Source organism: Labrus bergylta, chromosome 13, assembly GCF_963930695.1.
Source record: "Labrus bergylta chromosome 13, fLabBer1.1, whole genome shotgun sequence".
Lineage (NCBI taxonomy): Eukaryota > Metazoa > Chordata > Actinopteri > Labriformes > Labridae > Labrus > Labrus bergylta.
Window position 1 is genome coordinate 2,751,228 of NC_089207.1, and position 26,898 is coordinate 2,778,125.

The window sequence follows — 26,898 nt, forward strand, 5'->3', positions numbered from 1 at the left end:
GCTGCTTTAATACTATGCTTATGCAGTTCATTCATAAACACCGTCTGTCTGTCATGAAAAAAAACCACACACACACACAAAGTGTATATTGACAGTTTTTGTAAACATGAACATTTCCCTCCAACTGAAGCAGAATAAGAGTTTAAAGAGCTTTTTAAACGGTTTCATATGAAGAAGCGCAGCACAACAAACACTGTTTACATGTAGCTGCTGCTTCAATTCTGAAACTGCGACCACCCACAGAGGGAAGGAGTCTGCGAGGAGGAGGAGGAGGAGGAGAGGGAGGAGGAGGAGGAGGAGGAGGACGCCATTGCAGCCGCTGCTGGCCGCCTGTGATCCAGCGGAGCAGAGTTTCTTCAGCGTTAACGCTTCTGTGGAGCTTTTCGGAGGTTTTTTCCCCCAGGCTGTGTTAAAGTGTGGAACAGGACTCCAAAGAATGGACGGTTTGTCTGTAAGGGGGAGGAAATGTGGGGCCACAACGCCGAACCAAAGCAGGTAAAAAAAAAAAAAAGAAGTGAAAAAGTTGTGTGTGTAGTTGTTTGGGGGACAATGGGAGAAAGTTTCAGCTAACCGAGGCTAACTAACGGGAGATGGTTGAGTTAGCTTCACTGCTAACGGATAATCACAGCGCTGCGAACTACAACGTTTATATTCTTTAATGTTTAACACGAAGCCAAACTTTGATGTTTAACTTTAACATAACGCAATTTTATGTTTAAACTCTGAAGCATTTCAATCTTCTTTTAGTGGTTTAATGTTTAAAAAAGTGTTAATAAAAGGTTAATAATGCAGATATGTTGTGTTATGTGCTGAATGATCTAAAGGCGAGAACATGTGTTTTTATATAGAACAGAATATAATAGAATATAGAATAGAATAAAATAGAATTACTTTATTGATCCCAATCTGTGAAATTGTGGCGTTACAGCAGCAGGTTGTCCAAACACACAATATGAGCAAAAAACACAATATTAGCAAATTTAAACACAATATAATATTAAATACAAAGTAAATAAGCACTAAAAATATCAAAACTAAGAATGGGAATATATACAACCAGGATTTAACTTAGCATTACTAGTCTTAAATATGAAAAGATTAAATGTAAATGTGTAAAAACAGAGTTGTAAATGGACAGTATTGACATAAGTTAAAGTGAAGGAGTGTAGACATATCAGCAGAAACTATTCAATGTAACTGAGAGTAGACAAATGAAGTGAACATTATTTAACCTGCTTGAGTTGACAACTTATTTCTCTGGAAAATCAAAGCCATGCTAATTGATCATACATAATCAATTTAATTGGAAACTAACTTGTAACCAAAGATGTTGGATATATTCAAATACATTGCTTACTTTTTGAAATGTAGAGTAAAAATACAGAAGTAACCCAAAACTGTAAGTTTAGTATTATATTTTATTAAATGTAGTTGATTTAAAAGCCTTGAGAGGGCTATATATATATATATATATATATATATATATATATATATATATATATATTCTTAGACAGTGTGATACAAATACAAACCTCTTGTCTGATCATAGTGTAAAGATCTGTTTGATAGATAGATAGATAGATAGATGTTTATTGTGCTCAGGTACAGGACAGTACAGGTACATTGGAATTTTTGTGCGTTTCTCCCTGAGTCAGCTTCTACAAAAAAAGTTAAAATTATATATAAAATAGAAAAGCATTATAAGAAAAAAAGAGTAGAAAAGTACAAAGAAAAGTAAAAATAAAAATCAATAAGTTGTAGTAACAGCTAAGTGATTTAAAATAAACTGTTTAAGTAAATAAACTTACTTTTTTTATGGCAGCTGTTGGTTTATTAATCTCTGTACTGTATGGAGATCTAATGGCAGACTTTTGGGACATGTTTAATCCCTCAAGCACATTTTTGGTTCTGCATTCATGCATAATGTACTTCAAAGTTTTGATTTTATGATGCAGTTAATCAGTGCATGAATGTCTACTATTGATTTTCTTCTGATCTTACATGTAATGTGTGATTAATCGTTTAATTCATTGAGAGTTACAAACATCTGCTTCTGTGTTTTTGAATATTAGGATTTGCAGTTCATCCTTTTCAAAAAGCATTAGAAACTCTTAAGGTAGTCATAGACATTCTTTACTATTTTCTCACAGAGTAAAGACCGAGGGGATAAAACATATTGAATTCAACATCTGTCTGTCCCCTAACAGTCTCCCAACATTCCTGCAAGTGCCTTGTGGCCCAGCGTCTCACCATGAACACCAGTAGGAACTGCACCGCGTTGGGGAATGGAGAGGGTCTGGCTGCCCTGGAGTCCGTCTCCATCGTGACCATCACACTCCTGGCCTGCATGGGGAACCTGCTGATCGTGGTAACCCTCTACCGCAGGCCTTACCTGCTGACACCCAGCAACAAGTTTGTGTTTAGCCTGACGCTCTCAAACCTGCTGCTCTCCATGCTGGTGCTGCCATTTGTTGCCGTGAGCTCGGCGAAGAGAGAGTGGGTTTTCGGGGTGGTGTGGTGCAACTTCACTGCCCTGCTCTACCTGCTCATCAGTTCCTCCAGCATGCTCACACTGGGAGCTATCGCCATTGACAGGTACGTGCTGGATAATTATTACCACCACAGGCACTTGGATAATTCTTGTAAAGTCATATGTTTAATAATAAATCTAATGTTATTTATTTGCAATATTTGTTAAGCCACGAGGGGAAAGTGAAGCAAGCAAAGTGATCCATAAAGTTGTTATGTCAACAGTGTTGTGCAATTTTATCTCTTTGCTGTTGTTTTGGTCTCCATCCAACGCTGAGTTAAAAACACACATTGGCTTTTAAGTCCATATGAGTCACAATGCCTACTACCAGCAAGTTGCTAACTTTGTCAGTCTGCTGTTATCTGCTGAGGAGTACACAAAGTCAAAGAGACTGAACCTTCACAATGGAGGGTGAAACAGTGAGCTGAAAGATGCTTTGTTGAGCTGAGGGGGAATCCAGAGCTATGTGATATTTTTCTGATGGTTCATCACAGGACACGTCCTCATCATACAGGAGAACATATACTCACAGAAATACTGATTTTTGCTCCTTTAAGTCAGACATAACGCAGAATTTTATACGCAGACAAAGCGGTGGCCTTTTGGTTACAGCTGTTCGCACGCCCTTGAGCAAAGCACTAAAACTCCACCACAGCGACTAATCACAGGCAAGTGGTATCGGCTCGTGGTTGTTAAGCGGTGCATTGCTGAGAAGGAATTTTCAACTACTTAAATTGATCACATTCATTCCATTGCGATTGAATGAGTTATGAACCAGGAAAAAAAGTGCTTTACCTACGACGAAGCCACTGTTTTTATTTGACTAATTTGACTCCTGGTCTGCTGCCTGTAGGCAATCTTTGAATCGTGATCCATTGAGAGATGTAAATGTCAAAATGTTAGTTGTATTCAGCAATATTTGTTTGATGGTTGTGACACAAATATGTATTGGCCACATCAGCAAATACCAACTATGGCATCTAAAGAGTGAATGCATAATACTGAGCATAATAAAAAGTTAGCATTATGTCAGCAAATCAAAAAATCAAAACAAATTGACTACAGGTCTCAGAGAAGTTCAGGTATCAGAAGCAGAGAAAATGAGATATAAGAACTTGAGATTTTATTATAACCACATACCAAATGTTTATTTAGGTGGACGTGTATTATTTCTCTAAATGCAGGCAAAGTTAAAACGGATAATTCAGATATAAGACTGACTTGGGTTTACATCCAGTTAACATCTGTCACACATTCTTTTCCAGTGGTTTTTCAGGACATCTGTATTAGATTAGCAGCAGCCTGAATACAAAGGTCAATAAATAGAGGAGTTATTTTCTTTTCCTTTGTATTCCTTATAAATTCATCCTTACGTTCTCAAATCAATTACAGCTGTTTTTATATCAAGTCAAAGTAAGACCTGACTATACCTTGACATAAAAAACAGAATAGAAGATTTGAAACTGTGCTGCAGGCCACCAATCTCGTAAAATGTAGCTTTTTCTGTGTCTCTCTTTAACGTTGGTATGTTGCCTTGTAAACAAGATTAGTTCACCAATCCAGGGTGGGAGATTTTCCTAGCTCAAGTGACAAGCATTAGACGTGCTTTCACAAAGTAACTCTGAATGTTTTCTGACACGAAAGCACCATTCATGTGCAATAGCAGGGCTCAGATTATTTCCCATGATTCCTATTTTGAGAAAAAAAGCCTACACATATACAGCTAATCCATCATACCAAACTTTACCTCTTAGGTCAAAGAGTGCTTTGTCTTCGTTTTACTTCAACTACATAAATTAACATGCTTTGAATAAATATTTTGCCAGTTTAAGCCACAATTATTATTATTATTATTATATTGTATTAAAGGCTTTCTATGTGATTTTTCACACTTAAATGTAGAAATCAAGTATATCCTCTGAAAATAACTCTGTGAGTCATGACTGTCTACAATGGGTGTAACACCCGAGTCCCACTGTCTGTGATGTTTTCAGAGTTTTCAGAGTCCTATCTTCACTTTGTTTACATCGCCCGGACGGCCGGCTGACTCCTCCCCTCGTGTATAAAAGTTGTTTAATTGAGGGACTAGAGAAAAGAAGAATAACATACTGTACTCACTGCTTAACTGTGTTTCTAGATCACGCTCATTTCAGGTAAATTTACATGCAGTGTGAAGATACCAGCATAATAAAGATCGCTAGCATTAGCATGCTAACACAACAATGCAGCGCCAGTTGTTTTGGTTTCATGCTGGTGCTCAAGGGCGACATCTGCTGGATCAAAACATCGCATATAAAGACTTTAAAGTGCGTTATGGGTGTTGTGTGGTGAGCTAAAACTAAAAGGGGATGCACCTGTCTGGTTTTTTGTCGAGGATCACAAAGTTGTGTCATTGCAGCGGCTAAGCTCTGCTGTTAAGGAGCTCTGTAGCATACAGTCCTCTCTGTTGTCGTCGCTCTTCTAATTACCCTCAGCACCTTCTGGGACTTTTCATTACAGGGCACTTTTTTTGTTCTCCAGCCAAGGCTCTCCTTTTCTGCTCAGTTTGCAGTTTTTCAGAAAACCCTTTCCCAGCATTGTTTTTTTTGGGGGGGGGATAAAGTGCAACCTTTAGCTTCTGTCTCGCTCGCACAAATCTGAGCCGTCTCTGTGTAACTCGGACCTGAAGTCTGCCTCGGGAGCTTTGTTGAGTTTCTGATCTGCAGATTTCCTCACAGCCTTTTCTCTTTTGTCCCGTCAGGTACTACGCAGTGCTTTATCCGATGATCTACCCCATGAAGATCACGGGAAACCGGGCAGTCGTTGTCATCGCCTACGTGTGGTTACACTCTCTGGTGGGCTGCCTGCCCCCTTTGTTTGGCTGGTCCTCTTTCGAGTTCGACTGCTTCAAATGGACCTGTGTGGCATCTTGGCACAGGGAGCCGGGCTACACGGCCTTCTGGGTCACCTGGTGCACCCTTCCCCCATTCGTCATAATGCTGGCCTGTTATGGAGTCATTTTCCGAGTAGCTCGCATGAAGGCCAGGAAGGTGCACTGTGGGACGGTTGTCGACGCCCGGGACGACTCTGCCGGATCTCAGAGGAACGGACGCAAGAACTCGAGCACCTCGACCTCCTCTAATGGAAGCCGACGGAGCCTCGTGTACGCTGGGAGTCAGTGCAAGGCCTTCGTCACCATCTTAGTGGTGATCGGCACCTTCCTCGTCACCTGGGGGCCGTACGTCGGGGTGGTGTGCACCGAGGCTCTGTGGGGACAAGGGAGCGTGTCTCCGGGCGTGGAGACTCTGGTGGCGTGGCTGTCTTTCTGCAGCGCGGTGTGCCACCCGCTCATCTACGGCCTTTGGAATAAAACGGTGAGGAAGGAGCTGCTGGGGATGTGTTTCGGAGATCGCTACTACAGAGAGTCATTCGCCACACGGCAAAGGACGTCCCGCCTCTTCAGCATCTCCAACAGAATCACAGGTGAGAGCGCAGCAGGTGGCTCTACTTATAATTTTGATTTCAGATATGATGAATGATCTGAGATACTCATGATGTTGTATTGAATAATCTTATTCAAATTGTAACTAGTGGGGTGCTGGTGGCACAGTGGCACAGTGGTTAGTGCGTGCACCCCGTGTACGGAGGCTGGGGTCCTCAAAGCGGGTGGCCCGGGTTCAAATCCAGCCTGCGGCTCCATTTCTGCATGTCATTCCCCTCTCTCTCTCTCTCCCTGATTTCAGACTCTATCCACTGTCCTAGCTCTACATTAAAGGCACAAAAAAAAAAAGTTGTGACTGGGAAAAATTTATTGTAGATATCTGAAATGGGAGTTTTCCCTAGAAGGAACTCAACTGCGGATATCTTATTAATATATCCTGGACAGGAGGAATGACGTGGTGGATATCTGAATTTAAAAGCACAAAACACATGAATAGTAAAAATGGCGTCACTTCTCTTAGGAAGAAGGACGTTGGTATGTGAAGTAGCCGCTGTGTATTGTATGAATGTTATGAATGACAAGCTTTGGCTTGTATAAATGCTTTTATGGATATCTACATAGATACAAGTGATAGGAGTGTTTGCTTTACACTAAATGTTTAAATGGCCTGCCTTAATATACAGGCTGTTTCTGTGTACTGTAAACAATGTTGGTTTACAGTACACAGAATAACTCAGTTATATCTACCGGTATGTCTGTGTGTTCACATTGTGTTTGTTTTTGTATGATGAGAGCTTCCTTGTGTTCTTACAGACCTGGGTATGTCCCCACACCTCACGGCCATGCTGGCTGGTGGAGGTCACCTGCTCGCCCCAGGAAGCAGCACGGGAGACACAGGCTTCAGTTTCACTCAGGACTCGTGTAAGTGTTCACACACAAGAACGACCGTGACAGGCTTTCTTAAGTGTCCCAAATCTATATTGTTTACTTACTCTATATTTATATACTCATCAAATTAGTACATTGTTTTCCTGAAGATACAATCATAGTTAGTGGTCAAAAATGGGTCACCAATTACAACAATGCATTTTTTAATGTTACAAATTTGAGTAAAAGTGGTTAAAAATGTCATTACAAATGACCCTCAGCCCAAAGTGACATTTTGCATTTATTGTATTGTCAACCAACTGTTTAAAATGAGAAAGCTATCTGTGTATAATGATATTTAAATGAAACAATTACAGATTATTACTTTGAGAAGCTGTAATAGCTGCATTGTTTTTACAGTTTCTTGTTGTTCACATTTTGGATAATTATTTCTCTGATAATTGACTGATCATTTAAGCATCAATTCATCTCTTTGGAAATTACTTCCAAACTCCATGTGATCTGCAGAGTCCCTCTGCACCTTTAAGAAAAAGCTAAAGACCCAGCTCTTTCATGAATACCTACTAACTTAATGATGATGGTCTCCATATTATTGATGATGATGATGGTAATGACGATGGTTTTTGTTTGATAACAACGACTTATAAGATGGTTTCTATACTGATTAGAGCTCTCAAGAACTGCCCTCAATGTTGTGCTTTACCTCTGGTCACTTCCTGTCAGCACCTGTGTGTCCAATCAGACTCAAAGCTGATCGTTTGCTCTTACTGACATTGTTCCCTTTTTTCTAGATCCTTGCTTGTGTTGTTCTTACTCTCTGATGTACGTCGCTTTGGATAAAAGAGTCTGCTAAGTGAATTGTAGAACTTCAGCAGAAGTGATTTCCTTATTTTTAAACTTGATTGTTGATCTAAGATTAAACATTAAAGAGAGATGAAGTAATCCATGACACGTGTAAACACAGAGTTTGAAAGGCTGACGGACTGTCTTTATTGACTCTGTTGCATCACTCTCTTACCGCTTTGTTACAGTCCGCCCCGCATTCCTGAATCACAGCTCATGTTTTCAGTTCAGGATGACACAGGAAGGGCAAGTAGTGTCATGTGCTTTGCCAACCCTGAACTCGTGTTGTCAATTTGTTAAGACGGTTCCTGCTTTGACATTTTTTAGTTTCATGTAACTTTCTTTTATTTAAACGTATTTTTTTTGTCCATTTTTAAACGTTTCTCATTCAGGCACAGACGTGATGCTGCTGGATAACTTCTCCACAGACGGCTGCTCTCACACACAGCTCAGCGGGCATCTGACTGTGAAGAGGAGGAGCTCAGTCACCTTTGAAGACCAGGTGGAGCACTCCAAAGGTATCCCATCCCACACTCAACCTCCCACCAAAGAAAAGAGGGTTGAAGAATCTAAATTAAAGTTGTTGTTTTGTTTTTCAATAAAATGTGTCCAACAGACGTCAAAATGATCAACGTATCTGACTTTCCTCCTCAGCTGAAAACATCAACACGTCTTGTGTTCAAGTCCAAGCAGAGGTGCACAAATCTCTCGACACCTTCGCGTCCTGTCTGGCCAAGGCCATCGAGAGTGACGCCAAGCTCACCATGTTTGGGGAGGGTCTGACTTTGCCGCTGGGACTATTTACAACGAGGGCAACGCCTAGACCGAGATACCTGGACGGTCAGAGACTGAGGCTGGAGAGCATCGATGAAGGTATCGTTAAAGACGACAGAGATGATGAAGAAGAGCTGCAGGACGTGGAGGAAAAACCAGCCTGACCACACAGCTGCTCTGAACTGTACTCAGTTTATTATTGAGCTGTGGGGGGGGGTTCACACCCTAAACATGACTCCATGCGACCAATCAGAGAGCTGCGCATCTTGGTGCAAGTCAATGAAGCCTTATTTTTTTTCCATTCATGTGTACTCCATACTTGAAATAGTTTAGAAACAGGAAGCGGCACATTATTCATTCCACTATGTTGGACCAAGTGTCACCGTCAAGTGTCTTTTGATGGATTCATGTAATCAAATAGAAAAGCCTTAACTACTGTATCCTAAATGATCTGATTGTTGTTAGTTCATTACTATATATAATGATATTTCCTGAGTATGCATTAACATCATCAGGGCTGTGCAGGATCAAAGAACTGCAGTCTTTTATCATCATCCAGAAAAACTGCTCTGAGAGGAAAAAAGCTAGTTTATCATCCAATTGCATTCTGGGTAACCTCCCAAATCATGTCATGAACCTACATAGGAATTAATATGTATTGGAAATTGCATATTCATCATGAACACATTTCAAAATGAATACAAAGGTAGTTTGTCTCATGTTGACCTGAACCTGTTGGACAGTACTTGTGGTACTTGCAGAGTGATTTTTGTTCCGTGTTGTGTCGATACCTGATGGTACCGCAGGTGTGTTCTTATCTTATGATGATCTCCTGCAGCAGTTGACTTGAACATGAACTTGTTCTCATATAAACCACTCTCACTGTATGTCAGAACTATTACCGCTAGGTTAGTGTTTGTGCATACTGACAAAGGCGACAGACATGTAGTCACAATCAAACGGGGTTAAATGAAGGTCTGATGAACTATTATCAGTGTTCTCACATTGTTGTATTTATGAAAATACATTATCAAGGGTCCAAATTTCATGCTGTTATGCACTAGATGCCAGTAATGCTTTACCAAGTATAGGAACACAAAGCTGAAACTCAATTCACACCAAAAAAACAAACCTGTGGTCAAATTGGAGAACATGATCTGTGTGTATCCACTACACTGTGTCGAAGTAAATGAATGGTACATGTTGTTTACCTCACGTTTTAACACTCCACCACTCCTGATCAATAATATCAAATGAACTCTCAGTGGACATTTGTCATGAGTAAAGCACAGTTCTTGTGCTTCAGTCTTACCTCGAATCTTCCATATTATGTTTAAAAAGGTACTACTATACACCTGAGAAGTGATGTCATCTTTTGATTTCCTCTATAAAGTATTAATACCAACATTTTCCTTCGAGTTTTGTATCAAGATTCTTCTATTAAAACTTTTTACATAAACATTTCTGAACCAGTTGATTTTCCTCATGTTGGTGTTTTAACGATGTTATTCTCCTCACAACAACCATCCATACCACACATTACCCGAGCAGACCAGCAGCATTTAACAGTTACTGCTCCTTTAAGTACTTAAATACTCCTGTTACCATGGTAACCAATGTAAAGGAAAGTAGTTATACACGGTTTAAAAATGAAGGCTCTTATAAAAGGAACTCCAGCTTTCTTTACCCGTCATAGTCTGTTTACATGAGTATATTAACTTAATTATCATACAGCATTGTGGGTAATGTAGGCACCAGCTTTTGAAAAGGCAGAATATATCATGGAGTTTAAAAAAAATAGATCAGAGTGAAATATTTGAAGGATCAGTTCATGTTTCTTACAGCAGGATGTTCATGTTTGAACCTGACGATTGTTTTGAGACAGACATAAAAAATGGTGAACCTTCAAAAACCTTCAAAAATAAATAAAACTATTCAGAAATCTGCCATTACACTGAATTTGAAAACCTTCCCCCTTAGACAACCCTCTTATTCCCTTTTGTGCTCTCTCTCAAATCTCTGCTTTTGACCTCTGCTTCACCAAAGTTATGTAAACAGTTGGTTCATATTGCACATCAGATACAATAATCTCTCAAGTTTAAAATAGTGTCAAACTAAAAAGTGAAGCTAATCACAGAGAGGCATTCATGTTGACCTGCATCTCTGAACAGGTGCTTCCTGTTTCTTGCGATGTTCCAGTCCGTCTCTACTGGTAAGACTAAAGTCTGTCGAGGATCAGGGAGTAAAGTACGGATTGTTTGTTTGCTGCACAGTCTTTTCAATCTATATCTAGTGCAGACATCTGTGAGACGCCGTGGTTTATTTAGTACTTTCCAAATCATCTGTGAAGACTAAAATTTATTGACACGTTCCTTTGAGGAGAAGAAGAGCCAAGGCGTCATCCTGTTTTTGTTTCCTTGACAATAAAATTAAACATTTTCAAAGCATGTTTTTACTTACAGTCCTTGTTTACATGCGGAAACTGCCGGAGCAGCGTATCAACATCTCTTAGCTTTGTGCTACAAATTCATAAAAGTCACACGTTAACACTGATCAAAGCTCACTCTCTCTTAACAAAATAATATTGCACTTAACATTCTTGCACACCAGCCGCCATTATTGTCACACTTAATATATATATATATATACTGACACCCTTGCCTTTTTGCATTCACACAGGTGTAGTTTAACCTCATACAGAAACATCAGTAAGAAAGTCTTAAAAAAAACACTGGGGGGGCTAGAAATTACACTAATTTTTCAAAAGGAAGTATTCTACACTATACTTGTACAAATCTCAGTTTTTTCTTCCAAGTGCTATACAGCGAAAAAAGAAATAGTCTTCTTTAGAATAAAAGGCCAAGAGGCTACTGCTAGTCCTCGTTTTCCTGGCCTGATCCTTCAGAGCGATCTCCTTCGATTTGATCTGCAAGAAACAAAAAAAAAAAAGTGTGATTTTATATGTATTCAAACAGTCAATTCTACAGAGTCCAGATTCAACCTGCAGTTACCTGATCGGATGTGATTGAGGGAGGCCAACATTCTGAGCATGAAAGAGGCCGGGACTGTGATTGTGTTCCTGGTTTCCTCGAGCATCAGCTCGTTGCGAGTTATTACCTTGACAGAAAAGAGGAAGACGGGAGAAGAAGAGAAAACGTGAGTCAAAGTGAAGGAAGCTGAGTCTGACAAAAACCAGGAAGACAGGGAGGAAAGGATCATCTGTGAGGAAGAGTGAGGATGTATTGTTGTTTTTATACCAGAGGAGTCCTTTGTTTGGATTCTATCAATGTCATAATATCCACTTGTTCATATTCTTAATGATCACATATATGTGAAGGCCTTAAGAATTGATAGTTTGATAAAATATCAAAGAAAAGTCTTAAAAAAAATGGCTTTCTTTCTCTCTGAGAGTAAAAGATGATCCTGTCGATATGAAAGTGGAGCCCATGTGAGGGTTTAATCAACACTGCATCCAGTAAATCTACAACTTCTTCATTAATTGTGTTTTTATCATGCAGAGAAGTAGGGGACAGTATTCTTTGTGTTCTCAGGACTCTTTATGCTCTCTGTCCAAAACGCTCCGACAGAAATTGGGAAAACGGCTTCTGGGTACTCTGCACCCTCAGCCTGGAATCTGTTGCAGAATGACTTAAAGCTCAAGGAGCTGGTGTCCTGAAATGTTTTTAAATCTAAAATGAAAGACATGGAAGCAGATTCTATAGGATGTCGATGTTTTATCTCGGCTGTTTGAACAACTGATTCCCAGATATGACTCATAGATGGTTCTATTTTTAATCCTAAATGTTGTGTTTTGTAAACTGTACTGTGTCTCTCTTTGTGTTTCCGTCTGTAACTTTGTGTTTTTGCTGCTGCCTGTCTCGGCTCGGTCTCCCTTGAAAAAGAAGGTTTTTAATCTCAATGGGACCAAGCTGGTTAAATAATAAAAAAAAAAGAACAATAATCAGTTATTTGGGTTTTTTGCTGCTTTCCAATGTCCTGTTTTGGTTTCCAGTTATTTTGTTCCGGCCACCTTAGTAACCCCATGATTGGTACATATTTGTATTTTTAAGGGCGTACTACATGAACTGCCATCTATATTAAAAAGGAAATAATCTTCAGAAAAGCTAAAGGGGTAATAATGGATTTGAAGTGTCTAAAAATGTAACTTCTGGTTGACGTTTTTTGTTTTGGAGAATCAGAGAATGGAAAAAGTACTTTGAGTTTCCTGTTGTATCTTTCATCACAAGAAGAAGTACACTGATTTACACAAGCCCTCTGTTCTCTGCTGATTCCTAAAGCTGGAAGCAGCTGAAGCCTTCCATCTCAAGGACTCATCGCTCATGACATTCCTCTGAACTCGCTCTGTCTCTGGTCAAAGAGCTTTTAGTGTGTTTGCTGCATCATGTTGGTCTGAGTTGCAGGGTCACCTTAAACCAGAGCACTAAGTTAGCTCGGAAGATTTGAAAAGAATCATTTGACGACTGTGTGCAACATGTTTCTCTGCTTAACGCTTCTGATTTGTTGACTGTTGTCTGTCTTTGTTCTCTGTGTGAAACCTTTGCTGCTGTCTTGTCCAGGACGCGCTTGAAAAACATTAACCCTGTATCTCAATGAGAACATTTTTAAAAAATAAAGACACAGTTAACCTCATACCTCATTAGCGAGGACTCTGTTGAAAGATGGCGACTGTTCAAGTGGCGACCAAATCTTTATGTCGTAGTCTATCCCTGAAGAAGCTAGAACTGAAACAGAGAAAAGACAAAAAGCATTTTAATAAACAAGGAAGCATCATCGTCTTGGAGGAAGGGAATCGTCTGAGCTGTAGAGTGAAGCGGGGGGGGGGGACGGGGGGGGGCGGGGGGGGGGGGACTCACTGGGGTCAAAGGGGTGCGGCTGCAGGCAGTTCACTACGTGGTTGTCCGCTTCCAGCAGCATGAGATGCTCGGCCGTGTGTCTGTCCCAGATGAAGATGTGACCACAGTCTGAGCCGCTCATCACAAAGTTGTTGCCCCAAAAACAAGACTCCTTTATCTGCACAGCGGGGAAAAACAATGAAATGAAATGTTGCATCGATCACCAAACACCAAACACTTCCATTAATTTAGGAGACCAACAAGATTTCTCTTAATCTCACATTTCAGAGAGTTTTCAAATGATTCACCTTTTCTTTGTATCATCATCATCCACTGTTTACTCAAACCTTCACTATTTGATCTAAACTTAAGTGTCACTGATTATGTTTGCTGGTGAGGTTATTTGACAAGCTGACCAACTCAAATATGCTCCATGTGAGTATTTTAACAGCTCGTATTAGTCATGATTTATTGTTAATTATCTATTTATAAACACAAAGGACAAATACAAAACAACACAACTGCTGCTACCTTTTTCTTATTGCTGCTGTTATTTTATTATAAATCTGTACCGCTATATTTTATTTAGACATGTCTACTGCTGCTCCTGTGTACAGTATAGTATTTGTATAGAACTTGTGTTTTTATTTTATTCTTTGTATCTGTGTGCTGTTCTATCCTTTGGTGTTACCTGCTGCTGGAATCTGAATTTCCTGAGGGATTAATAAAGTTCCTATCGATCTATCTAAGCAAGCTAAGGTTAACCAGATAGCTAGCTCTAAGTTAGCTTAGCTAGGTGCATCTGGTGCAGGTTGCTTGCATCATGAAGAAAGTTTACAGTTTAAGTCATTTGCAAACAGAAGTGAGTTATTAAACCAACCAACCAGAGAGTCGGATTCAAATCGTTCATGTTGTTGACAGTGATAACAAAACTTCAGGGTGTCATTGCACCAGAAAGTGCTCTGTGTGCAATTTCAAAATACAGAAAGTGAATTTGTGAACTTCACCATGTCAGTGGAATCCATCCTGACTTCTTTAAGGAAACAAAACAACCACATTTCTTCAAAGTCAAACAAACCCTCCCTGTCGCTTCTTTCCCGAGGTCCCTGAAGTAATGCATTTTGAAAGAACGCCAGATGTACCATTGTCCTTGAGTTGCGATGGCCTTTGTAGACCATTTTGACCGAGGGTCTCCTGATATTCTGCGTCTCACTCTCCTCCATCTCCCTCCTCTCTTTCCTCCTCCGGAACAGCTCCTGGATTCGAGCGGCTGCTGAGCGTCTGTGATAAGAAAAGGAAATCAGTACATGTGATTAAGAGGCTCTTCAAAAAACACAAAGAGACACAAAGGCATGATGTCATGATGCTCTATGACCTCATGCTTCAAATGTTGAATACAATGAATGCTGGTATCAACAATTCAACCAATAACAAACTAGAGAGCAGCCACTTTTCAAGGCAAAACATTACAACTGAAAATAAAGGTCTTAAAATTTTAATTTGTAGTCTCGTCCATAAATGGCATGGACAGACGTGTTACAAAATGTAACTTAAGGTAATTAAGGGTTTTTGTGTGTCTAATCAAAAACTGGAATTTAAGAAATCATATTTGCTCATCTCATTTTAAATCAGGATGTCATGCACACACTTCTTCATTCTCTTTTTCCTCCTTTCCAAACAAGGTTTTCAAAATGCTGCTTTAATGCTCGGTCTCAAACTGCGCGTGGAGTCAGTACTCACATGCATGAAACACTCAGAACTCTACAGGTTAGCCGTGTGTGTATTAGTTTTTCTGTGAGTGAGCCAAGACCACACCTTGTTATTTTCATACTACACACACACACCATGATGTGCTGTTGCTCATCTCCACATCACACACCTGACAGGTAAGATGCTTCAAGTGGTTAGTGCAAAAGAGACATTACCTGATCATCCTATCTCCTACTGCAGATCCTCTGGAATTAAATCTTTATTTGTAGTGAAACAGTCATCACAAGAACAAAAAACATCCCAGCACCCGCCCTTTCAAAGTAATGACACAAAAGAATAATGTTTTTATTTAGGAATCATCATGTAGCCTACCTCTGTCCCTGTCCTCTGAACCGGGTTGACGGGATGAGAATGGGATCGTCGTCGCTGTCGTCAGAGTCCGGGTTACCTCTCGCAGGTTGGCTCTGGCCCTCCTCCCCCCCCCCCCTCCTCTGCTGCCGTCGGCTCTGCTCTTCTGCAGCCTCCCGTTGTGTCCTCCGCAGCCTCCGACTGGCCCCGCTCGAGTGATGAAGACACCGTGGTGCCGCCCTCAGGGGCCCTCTCTGCTGGGGCCTGAGCTGATGAGTTGCTGTGAGGACTGGAGCAGGAAGCGTCACAGGGCGGGTCTGTGGAGGCAGCCGGCCCACTCTGCTGCTGCCCGGTCAACTCTGAGCCTGCTGAGGAATACAAAATTATAATATATTAGTGCATGCAGAACAAATGTTATATCTATTTTGGTTGTAGGCCGGCAGTTGATGTGTACTTTTTGCATGTCTTTAATTTACTAAATAAAGTATCTATCAGAAACACTGTGCACTTAAAAGTTTGCACAAATGCCTTGGAAAATCAAATCACACTTCAGAAGTTTAAGTTGTGCACTTCTAAGAAAGCACAAAAGCAGCTTAAAATGTACACTTGGAAGTGTGCCTATAAATGTATTCCTTTCCTTTTTTTTTTAAATCTATATTGTGGTATCTATCTATCTATTCTTTTGAACATTCTTAGTTTTTCTTTTTTAATTTAAATTGTGTACTGTGTTCACTTTTTGTTTGCAATCTTTGCTCTTTGCTGCTGTAACACTGTAAATGTATCTTATCTTAAAATAATAATAATAATAATAAAGTTTATTTATAAAGCACTTCTCAAAACCAACAAATACAGTCAAATACACAACAATAAAATCCTATTAAAAAAGCATGAAAAATAAAACAACAGTGCAGCAATCATCCAATGAACAGAGAAAAGAGAAACAACTGAGACAAAGATTGGCTAAAGTTAACAGTAAAACAAATAAAAACATCTGTCTGATGTCTGAAACAAGGATTATAAGAAGGCCTTATGATAAAAATGTGTTTTTAAAAGAAGATACTGATGTAGCTCGTCTGAGATCCTCAGGCAGGTCGTTCCACAGCCGACGAGCCCGAGATACAAATGCTTGATCTCCTTTAGTTTTCAAGTTTGAGGCGTGAACAGTTAGGAGGTTCCTGCCTGAGGGTCTCAGGCTGCGCAAAGTGTGAGTTTTAGGTTGTACACTTTGAAGTGTTCACTTATACGCTTGAAAATCTGCACTTGATGATGTGAACTTGAAAGTGTGCAGATATGCACATGTGCTGTTGACAGTGTGCACTTGGATATTAAAATGTTGCATACTAAAGTGTATACTTGTACTTCTGTCAGTTACACATTAATGACTACAGGTGACCACAACAGACTACACCCATTTGTGATGCAACCTGTCTGAAGGGAAACAGGGGTAAAACTTTATTTTTATAACTTCTGATACTTTCTATTCTGCTGCAGGACTCACCTTGCTCCGACAGTGAACTCCCTGTAGACACAGTCCCTCTGCTCACCGTGCTCGGCACAGTCACAGTCTCAGATGTCTTAGGTCCTCCGCTGCCCAGAGAGCTGGATGTGCTGCTGCTCCTGTTGAGGAAAAATAAAACAGTGACTGAGTGATGAAATGTTTGCCCACAATGTTTAAATTGTTTTTACAATTGTTTTGCCAACTGCCAAGAAACCCAAAAAATATATAACTGAAAACCGAGCCGATGTGTGACAAGTATTTCTCTCATTAACAGAGTGTAAACCACAATTTCCTCATGGCATGGGGATTAACAAAGTATGTATGTAATTTATTGTGTATGTGAATTTGTTTTTTAGACATTTGCTTCTGTTTACTGAATGGCCTATTTACATGTTGAATATCATAATCTGGATACCGGTCGAAGCGTTGATATCACCTACTTCTGGAATAAAGAGCGACTGTATAAAGTGAAAAGACTGAGCAGTCATTTTGGATTCTTTATAAACTGGTAGAATGGATCTGATGTCCAAAATAAATAACTTCAATCTGAAAACCAACACAATAACTGAATGCTCTATCGATGACTCACCACTCATCAGTGAAGTCCAGCTTGATGGTGCTGGTCGTGGTTCCCTCTGAGCTGTAGTGCAGGCTGAGGACTGGCTCTGCTGCACTGGGTCGACTGGTGCCGGGCATGCTGGAGATGGAAGAGGACGTTGTAGAGGTGGTTGGAGCGCTGCTGCTAACAGGTGCAGGAACGGGCCGCTCAGTGGACGGACCTGCAGCTTCTGCTGCTCCTGATAGGAGAGAGAGGACACACAGGAGAAGTTTCCAGTGTTGTCATTTTCTGTTTCGCTTCACCCAAATAACTCTCATCAAAAGTTTTAGCTAAGAGTATTTTTTCCACTTTTTGCTCACAGCATGTTTTTGGTGGATGTAAAAGCACGCAGGAAACATGCAAACTTCTGTTGCATTATTTCACCGTTAAAAAAACACCCAGCAGTAATGGGAACGTGCACTGGACATTAAAAGAGCAGATTGGTGATGGAGGGGGGGGGGGGGGGACAATCACTTGCCACAGCAACAAGACACACACACATGGTGAGACATAAAACACAACGGTGAAAGCCCCCGATGGATCGTCATACCCCTGAGGTGGGATGCAACACTCAAGCATCAATAAAAAAATGATTGCACTGTAAACGAGAAGCACTTTAACTGTTACCAGAATATTAATATTACTATTTCTAAATGTTTTTTGCATAATTGCTATCTTTATGTGTCTCCGTAGTAATGATCAGGTATTTGCTCCCCTAGTTTCCAGTAAAACGAATGTCAGACTTATATAACAGCCTTTACCAGGTGATCATATTGGTTCTTACTGAATGTTGCTACAAAGGTGAGGCAGACTTGCCATCTTTATCTGATAAAGACAGAGGACTGGAGTTCAGAGTGGAACAGAGGGAAGTAAAAAAGAAGAAGGAAATTAAAGACAAAGTGTGGGGAACTATGAGACAAAGCAGGGATGCACCGATCTGATACAGACATCAGATTAAGTTGTGTTTCTTACTCGAGTCATTGGATCAATCCGGTGCCGATGCATCACATTTGATTCTATTTTTTATCTTCTAAATGGAAGGATGAAGGATGCAGCTTAGCTGTCAGTTGTAAGGAGGGGAATCTTTCTCGCTACACCTTTAGTTGTACAGCTACTTCTTAAATGTGCAAAAAAATTGGAAAAACACATTTTACAAGTCAAGCCTGCTTGTTGCCTTAAGATAAATCTTTCTGGTTGACACAGTGAGGCACAGATGTTTCAGAAACTAAACAGCGGTATTGAATTTGTCCTTGTTTTTATCAAACTCCCAAAGCCAGGGTTCTGACATCAGGACTGAAAAAGTCACATCAGTGCATCCCAAAGAGAACTGATTTGGTTTATGAGGGAGGATGAAGAAGACACAGCTAGAAGCAGGGTGGGGGTGTTTGGGGGGTGGGGGGGGGAGAGAACGCACCCTGCTGTTCATCAAGAGTCATGGATCCCAGCTGTTTGTTTACCACAGACGAGGGAGAATCTGGAACACAAATGAGACCTGACTAAACATCGGACACAAAGGTCAAACCCGAGGACTCACACAGTACAGATGCACAGGAGTTAAAAGTTATTAAAAAAGAAAAACATGATCCAGGCCAAGCAAGAGGAGACAAAGCTGCATCTGATAACACAAGGATCAGTTCTCATTCTGCATGTGCAGCTTCATGAGTATCAGAGATTAGTGCGTCTGAATGGAACATGAACATGACACATTCACACATTCTGCTTAGAAATGTCTGACTTCTTTAAATGTCAATAGAACTTACAAGCTAATTTTAGGACCCTACATGTTTGTTTGGATTCCCTCTTTAAAACACCAAAGCAATCAACTCTTCTTTCCATTTCACCATTTTCTTAGATTTAAAGATATCTGTGATAACAGATGTTAGAAAACAAAAAAAGTAGACCTCAGAGCAGCCTGGGTTCAACATCAACGCCTGTCAGACATCACAGTGCTACTTGAATGTGATGGACAGTTTTCTGGTTATTAACATGTTTGAACTTTAATCCATTGTGTTCCTCTTAACTGCAAACAAATTACACGTTTTGAAATTTCAGAATAAAATACTGCTGCAAAAGTGCAATACGCATAAGCACAGTAACATTGGACACTTTAAAAAAAATCGAATCCAAACAGTATAGATGAATGAAAAAGTTTAGCATGAAAGTCCTCATGTAAAATATCTTATCATACTTGAGAACCCTCAGACATTAGAAAAGGTGCTGAATTTACTCTGTGATGATTATTAAAATCAGGAAAATTAAACACCTGGTTCACTTTGAAAACTCTTACAGTCTGTCATCCCTTCATGTTTATTATATCTTGTCATGGAATCGATTCTGTGTGTCATAAGAGCCGATTCAAGAGCTGATTTTTATCTCTATGTGGTCAAAGCTCTGTTTGTTTTCTGCATTTATTCTGCTTTTATTTTGAAAATATCCTTGGTGCTTTCATTCACATTGAGGTTTTCCTGCTATTTAAATTACTCTCTGGCCAAAAGGCTACAGGTGACTTATTCTGGCCTTCATGAGAAATGTAATTAATGCACAAGTTTATATCAAATAATGTAAAAATCCCTCAATCTCAAATACATCACATATTAAGGCTTTAATGACAGAATGTCTTTGAAAAAGCAACAAGTTGGATTCCTCACCATAGGTCAGTTTTTTTGCTTTTTTCACAATGGCTGTCGACCACTGTGTGAGTATTGTGGTTCATTCTGTAAAGGTCATGTTATGTGTGAACTAAGGACATAAACAGTTAACATAAACATAAAATATAGTCAGTTATTCTAAATTATTTATCTTATTTTTTGAAGGCTTTAGGTATTGTTTTATTTATTTTTGACTTGTTTTTTGGGCCTTTTTTGCCTTTATTTAGAAAGGACAGCTAAAGAGATACAGGAAATGTTCAGAGGAGAGAGTGGGGGGATGACTTGCAGCAAAGGGCCGAGGCTGGATTTAAACCCACAGCTGCTGCGACAAGGACTATAGCCTCTGTACATGTGTGTGCGACATAACCGCTATGCCATCGGCGCTCTCGTTTTCATTCTTGAGATCCAACCAAAGTGAATCATGTCCAGCATTAAGGTCACCTGTTAAGTCGTCTGATCAGTGTGTGTGTGTGTGTGTGTGTGTGTGTGTGTGTGTGTGTGTGTGTGTGTGTGTGTGTGTGTGTGTGTGTGTTTGATCAAACATGAATGAACAACCACATGAGCCATGAAGATGCCAACGCAGAGCTTCAAACTGGCTGGTGCCACTCCAACAGGTGAAAACTGAAGCAACAGGTGAGAGTGTTAGTGAGTCATTAAAGAGGATGAGAGGCGACGCAGTGACAGCTACAGAGGTTAACAAACATCAAGGTGCATTATTGGGGGGAATGGAAAGAGGATCAGTGTAGGGATTAGAGGTCAGTTCTAGATCTGGTCTTTCTGGGGGAACATGGCAGGGGGAGGGAAAGGGGGGTCCAGGCAAAACAGCCCGTATGGAGGAGGGGGGGGGTGAGGGTAACCTGTAGGGGGTTGCGTCTCAGCAGCAGCAGGAGGATCAGCGGCTCTTTGTGATTGTCTCTCAGGGGCTGCAGAGGAAGAGGAGGAGGAAGAAGAAGAAGAAGGGGCCGCCCGCTGACCCCGTCCCGGTGGGTCGGCCAGCCGGAGTAATCTCTGCAAACGCCTACACACTAAACTTATGGGCAGCCGTTGAGAACTGTACTCTAACAGAGGGGAAGAGTAGGAGAGGAAGAGTGATGCATGATTAGAAGAAGACTGAGGGGGAGAGGAGGAGGAGGAAGGATGACAGGATGCTGAAGGAGAAGAGAGGGAAGTGAGGCTGCTGCTTGAGTGGAGTGGCTCCAACAAACAAACAAACAAATAAACAAACAAACACACACACAGGAAATACTGATTTGATACCTACTTGCTGCACTGGGGAGCAAAATGTGAATTTCTGAGACTTTCTAAATCAAAAACAAATAACGCTCACTTCTGTCTGAGTTACCTGAAAGAGTGGGTTCTGAGGTTGAGGTTGGGGTGGGTGTGGGTGTGGGCGTTGGCGTCGGGGTCCCAGTGACGTTGGCCTGACTCCTCTGCTCTGAGTCAGGCGAGGAGGTGACGGGGGAGGAGGAAGGGGCTGAACTCTCCACCGATGAGGAGCTGGAAGGAGGAGGAGCTGTAACAGTTGATGATGACCCTGAGGAGGAAGAGGACGTGGATTTAGGCATGGCGGTGGCTGCACTGACAGGAACTGGAGGCTCCCCGGGTGCGTCCGACCCCCCGGGCCTCTCAAGGTCGCTGGACTCCTGGGTGGAGTCACCTGCACCTCGGGCAGCTGGAGTACTCGGCGGCCCCTCCAGACGAGCAGCTGTTCCTAAAACAAGAAAATAAAAAAGGAGATTAACGATGTCGAGGAAAGTCAACAAGTAATGCAAAATGATCAGAAAGGTTTTAATGGTCAAAAGATTTCAAGGTTTTTCCTTTTGTAAAACGTTATTTTTATGTGAAGCATTAATTAAGAAAACTTTCCAGCAGCCTGTGATGAAAAAACTGCATGTTTAACTTTCACAGAAAATCTTCAGGCTGAGGGACATTTAATATATGACAGCATCCATCACCCTTCTTCAAGAGTGTAGTCTTTCAGTTTGAGAAATGAACATGCTGATTGGATGCTTATTGCAATCTGTGCATGCAACAATATATCTGAGTGCAAACAGAGTCAGCAAAGAGAAAGCAAATCTTATGACTTTGAGTTCAAGAGCAGATTTAAAGGCTTTATATGCTTATATTTTTTGATCCAGCAGATGTCGCCCTTGAGCTCCAGCATGAAACCAAAACAACTCGCGCTGCATTGTTGTGTTAGCATGCTAATGCTAGCGATCTTTATTATGCTGGTATCTTCACACTGCATGTAAATTTACCTGAAATGAGCATGATCTAGAAACACAGTTAAGCAGTGAGTACAGTATGTTATTCTTCTTTTCTCTAGTCCCTCAATTAAACAACTTTTATACTCGAGGGGAGTCAGCCGGCTGTCCGGGCGATGTAAACAAAGTGAAGATAGGACTCTGAAAACTCTGAAAACATCACAGACAGTGGGACTCGGGTGTTACACCCATTGTAGACAGTCATGACTCACAGAGTTATTTTCAGAGGATAGACTTGATTTCTACATTTAAATGTGAAAAATCACATATAAAGACTTTAAGTGATTCCGTTTATTAGATGCAGATTGTCAGTTAATGTTGTACCTCTGGGTCGCGGCTGAGGTCGCGTCCCTCTGCTGCTCTGAGCTTCACTCGCCTCCTCGAACCACCGAGACAACATGTCGGACATCCTCTGCATCAGAGACACGTTGGGGCTCTGCTCTCCTACAAGAGCAAAAGGAGGAAAACGCACACAGATTTATAGCTGCTGCCTAACAGCATCGGACTGATTACTAACAGTCATAACTTCACACGTCATGTTAACCTGAAATTAAAAAAGTGTGCTTTAAGATTTGAAAATGTGTGAGCCTCAGAAATGAAGTGTGGAAGTTAATTTCACTAAGTATGGATTAAGTGTTGAAAGGCTTAACTTTTTGCAATTTAGATAATTTGATCCAGTAAGACTATTTCTGCATGACCAGGCACAATGCACTTAATCCTCAAACTTTGAACAAGATGAGAGAACTACATCGGAGGCTGGTTCTTTCTGCATTATTCTGTGTTTTAACCATTATGTTAACGTGAAATAAGAAATACAACCTTTAAATGTGTAATAAGGAAACACTGATTGCTGATACTTTGTTAGCTTTGACTTAAATTAGGCATCTGATCCAACAGAGCCCTAAGTCTCTAACTAGACTCTTCTACTCTGTCGCCCCCCAGTGGTGGAAGGACGTACCAAAATCCATTTGATCAGCAGAGTCCCTCTGCACCTTTAAGAAAAAGCTAAAGACCCAGCTCTTCTATAAACTATGCACTTAATGATATTGATGATGACGATAACGTTATTTAGGGTGGTTTTATTACTGATTAGAATTCTCTAGAAAAGCTGTGGATTTTCTGCTTTGCTGACCCGTTTAAAAACCTTTAAAATCTGGTGGGGGGGGGGGGGGGTGGCTGTAATTTGACACATCTGATTCAAATTAAATGAAGAGAAAAATACACACACACACACACACACACACACACACACACACACACACACACACACACACACACACACACACACACACACGCACACGTGTTTGCTTCTGTACCGACTCCTCCTCTGTTCTTACCATCTCTCTCCCGCTCACTCTCAGGGCGAGCTCTAGGACCCGTGTCGGACCAGTCACCTCGTAGACGGAGGCGCTTCACTGGAGGCTGCCTCAGCTGTGGAAACACACACACACACACACACACACACACACAAACACACACACACACACACACACACACACACACACACACAGAAAGATTAGCAGTTTGTCAGTCAAAGCATGGTCAAAAATAGCTCTGCTGCCAAAGCAAAACACTGCTCGTCTCTGTCAGTGTCCTCTTAAAATGTGCCCCCCCCCTCCCCCCTCCCCTCCTGGCGGCACGGTGAGGGTGCCTTCACTTTCCAGTCCCCTGGCTCTCTCTGCAGGGCAACAGGCTGAGAGCCAAAAATAGAAAAAAAAAGGGGGCTCTTAGTGAAGGGACTATCAACTACTCTACTCAGGGAATGTCATCAGGTCTGGATAAGGGCTGGAGGTGGTGAAAAACGGCTGGGGGGGGGGGGGGGGGGGGGGGGGAGATAGTAGAATAAAAACTGAGAAACAAGTGGTGGTGACGAAATGATGTTACAGGTGAAGGGGAAAACGGAGCCCCCTGCTCTGGCCGTTCTGTGCACCTAGGGCCGATCTATTTTTGGACGATAGAGGAACACCTCATGCGTCGGTCGCTGTATTTGGAAAGGAATGTGTGCTGGGGATGCATCTCGACACCGCTGAACTCAACACGAGGCTTTGAAGTACTGGCACCATGACCCAGCACATTCAGACACACGTGAAGAAGACCAGTCCTTTAACCCTCAGTTTGAGATCCACACTGTTTGTTCTGTTTGTTCATTTAGCAGATACTCAAAACTAGATGATGACCCAAATACACATAAACACAAGAAGCAGTTTAAAGATGTTCCACTTCCTTCTTTTCTCTCTGTGTGTCTGCCCTCCTCTTCTCTGTTCTTCAGGGTCATTTGCTCCGCTCGCTGCCCTGCATTAGCCAGAACAGATTTAGCACTGATGTTTGCAGTGCTCTTAAAGGCAACCCCTGAAGGTCCTTTTGTGTTTCCTCACTCACTCACTGTCTGCACAGATGGCATGTGCTCATTTTTATTTTGCTATATAAATAAATAGTCGGGGTGCTCGATTATGATCGACTAATCGTGATTATTTTGACTGATACTGATTATTAAACACGATTACTCTATGGAACGACCGGCCCGAGGAGATCAGGTCTGCAGAATCAGTCATCTCTTTTAAGTCTCTTCTTAAGACACACTTTTTCCGGCGAGCCTTTCCTGATTTTTGTTGAATTTAAATTGTTACTATTTTCACTTTTTAGAATTCCTTTAAAAGAATTGTATGTATTTTACAGTTCTTTTAAAAAGGGATTTTATATTTTAAAGTGATTTTTATTCCTTAATCTTGCCTTGTTTATAATTCTATAACCTGCCTGTTTTTATATTTGCTGTCCTTGTAAAGCACTTTGTAACTTGTTTTTGAAAAGTGCTCTATAAATAAAGATTATTATTATTATTATTACTACTCATTGACTCTAAAAAATCTGCACCATTATTAAACTTAGACGCTGTAACATTCTCGACACTTTGAAAAAGTAGTGATGCAAAAAATAAACACTTTGAAACACGGACAAAAACAAATCACCTGCCAAAATCTTTTCTAAACCAGATTTTTTTTTACTAGTAGCCCAACAGTCCAACACTACGTTCCGTAGATTCCTCTGCTTCTTACTTAAGTTAAAGCGAGAGCTGTTTTGGCGGGAGTGGCGGAGCAGAGCTCGCGCTGTAGAGGGGTGCGCTGCATTGCAACACGGCGACATGCAGCACAGTAATCGTTCAATCTCAATTATCTTGTTTTCATTAAAGCGGGAAGCCAAAAATCTTAATTAAATTGGAACTCGATTAATTGCCCGGCACTAATAAGTGGAGCTAATTGGGTTCAACTTAAGAAGCATGCATACAAGGATCGGGGGCTTAGCGTGCTAGAGAGTTGACATCAGAGAGGAGAACTGCTGTGACTTTGTAGTTTCAGATTTTTATTGCATTATCTAAGTTAGAGAAAGCCGGCCGTCCCGGCGATGTAAACAAAGTGAAGATAGGACTCTGAAAACTCTGAAAACATCACAGACAGTGGGACTCGGGTGTTACACCCATTGTAGACAGTCATGACTCACAGAGTTATTTTCAGAGGAGATACTTGATTTCTAATATATTTAAGTGTGAAAAATCACATAGAAAGACTTTAAGGAAAATGAAATAAACAGCATGTAACAGCATGACGGGATGTAAAGTTTAAACCTGGCGGGTCACAGAATAAATAAAAACTCAGAAATAAATGTGACAGAAAACGGGGCAGCAAGATGCCACACAGTGTCGAATGGTCGAGGCAGTTGAATCAGTAAATGAAAGGATAACCACGTCCAGAATAAATGTTTTTTGTTTTCTTTTTCCTTTGACTCTTCTCTTTCTTTTAATCTAATCTTAATCTTTCATTTTATATAACTAATTTGTTTGTTTGTCTTCCTAAAGATGTTAAATATCGTAGAGAAAGGGAAGAAAACCTTTATGAATTTATGAGAGACAGATCCAAGCTACCTCAGTTTGACTTCAAGCTCCTTTAAACAAACTGTAAAACATGTTTCTGTATTGTAAAGTGTTATTTTTAGTATTTCCACATCACTGGGGGGACACGACCCTTTTTGACACCACACCACTTATTAAAATGTAAAATATTGTCATCCTTATGTTGAATATAAACTATGTGTATTGTATGTTAAGACATGATGACGATAAAAAGTAAGAAAAAAGAATAAAGCAGCAAACATGCAGCTCCTATCAGAACCCGTGCCGTGCGCTCACCTCCTCCCTCCTCTCCTCTGACGGGCCCTTCAGCTCTCGGGCCTGGTCGTCTTTGGGATCGAACAGGTAGATGTAATCGGAGGAGTAGCTGACCAGCACCTCCTGACCGTCCTCGCTGTAGCAAAGAGAAGTCACCCGACACGACTTGTTGGACAGGTGAGCGGGAACGAACCGTACGCACATGCCCGTCGTCCCTCGCCCCATGTAGTTACCTGAGGAGGAGAGAGAGTCCCTGATTAGTCGTTAAGAAGTTTTCCCAGGAACCAAAACAGAACTTTTTGTACCAAACTTATGGGTTATTAATGTCTGAATTGGAAAAACATGAACGCCTTTCAGCTCTTGT

General features: G+C 41.0%; 2 protein-coding genes across 2 annotated transcripts in view; one reads left to right on the forward strand and one right to left on the reverse strand.

Moving 5' to 3' along the window:
- Nucleotides 1–292: 292 nt before the first annotated feature.
- gpr161b (G protein-coupled receptor 161b) lies at nucleotides 293–9,866 on the forward strand. The gene is made up of 6 exons (XM_020648748.3): nucleotides 293–495; nucleotides 2,208–2,595; nucleotides 5,271–5,992; nucleotides 6,765–6,872; nucleotides 8,075–8,200; nucleotides 8,337–9,866. Exons 2-6 carry the CDS (start codon nucleotides 2,252–2,254, stop codon nucleotides 8,618–8,620), a joined length of 1,584 nt encoding a protein of 527 aa, XP_020504404.2. The 5' UTR covers nucleotides 293–495; nucleotides 2,208–2,251; the 3' UTR covers nucleotides 8,621–9,866.
- A 928-nt stretch (nucleotides 9,867–10,794) lies between these two features.
- dcaf6 (ddb1 and cul4 associated factor 6) overlaps nucleotides 10,795–26,898 on the reverse strand; it is a 30,622-nt gene continuing 14,518 nt past the window's right edge. The window contains 16 exon segments of the mRNA XM_065962160.1: nucleotides 10,795–11,382; nucleotides 11,468–11,573; nucleotides 13,110–13,198; nucleotides 13,331–13,487; nucleotides 14,452–14,590; nucleotides 15,235–15,264; nucleotides 15,392–15,499; nucleotides 15,501–15,732; nucleotides 16,866–16,984; nucleotides 17,455–17,662; nucleotides 18,878–18,937; nucleotides 20,969–21,169; nucleotides 21,454–21,822; nucleotides 22,700–22,819; nucleotides 23,713–23,806; nucleotides 26,556–26,767. Coding sequence (XP_065818232.1) covers nucleotides 11,330–11,382; nucleotides 11,468–11,573; nucleotides 13,110–13,198; nucleotides 13,331–13,487; nucleotides 14,452–14,590; nucleotides 15,235–15,264; nucleotides 15,392–15,499; nucleotides 15,501–15,732; nucleotides 16,866–16,984; nucleotides 17,455–17,662; nucleotides 18,878–18,937; nucleotides 20,969–21,169; nucleotides 21,454–21,822; nucleotides 22,700–22,819; nucleotides 23,713–23,806; nucleotides 26,556–26,767 — 2,297 coding nt within the window. The 3' untranslated portion in view covers nucleotides 10,795–11,329.

Excerpts from the sequence above, each read along its gene's own strand:
- gpr161b (XM_020648748.3), top strand. The coding sequence starts at position 2,252 with ATGAACACCAGTAGGAACTGCACCGCGTTGGGGAATGGAGAGGGTCTG. Across the intron at positions 6,873-8,074 it reads CAGTTTCACTCAGGACTCGT|GCACAGACGTGATGCTGCTG; the intron begins GTAAGTGTTCAC and ends TTTCTCATTCAG. Across the intron at positions 8,201-8,336 it reads CCAGGTGGAGCACTCCAAAG|CTGAAAACATCAACACGTCT; the intron begins GTATCCCATCCC and ends TTTCCTCCTCAG.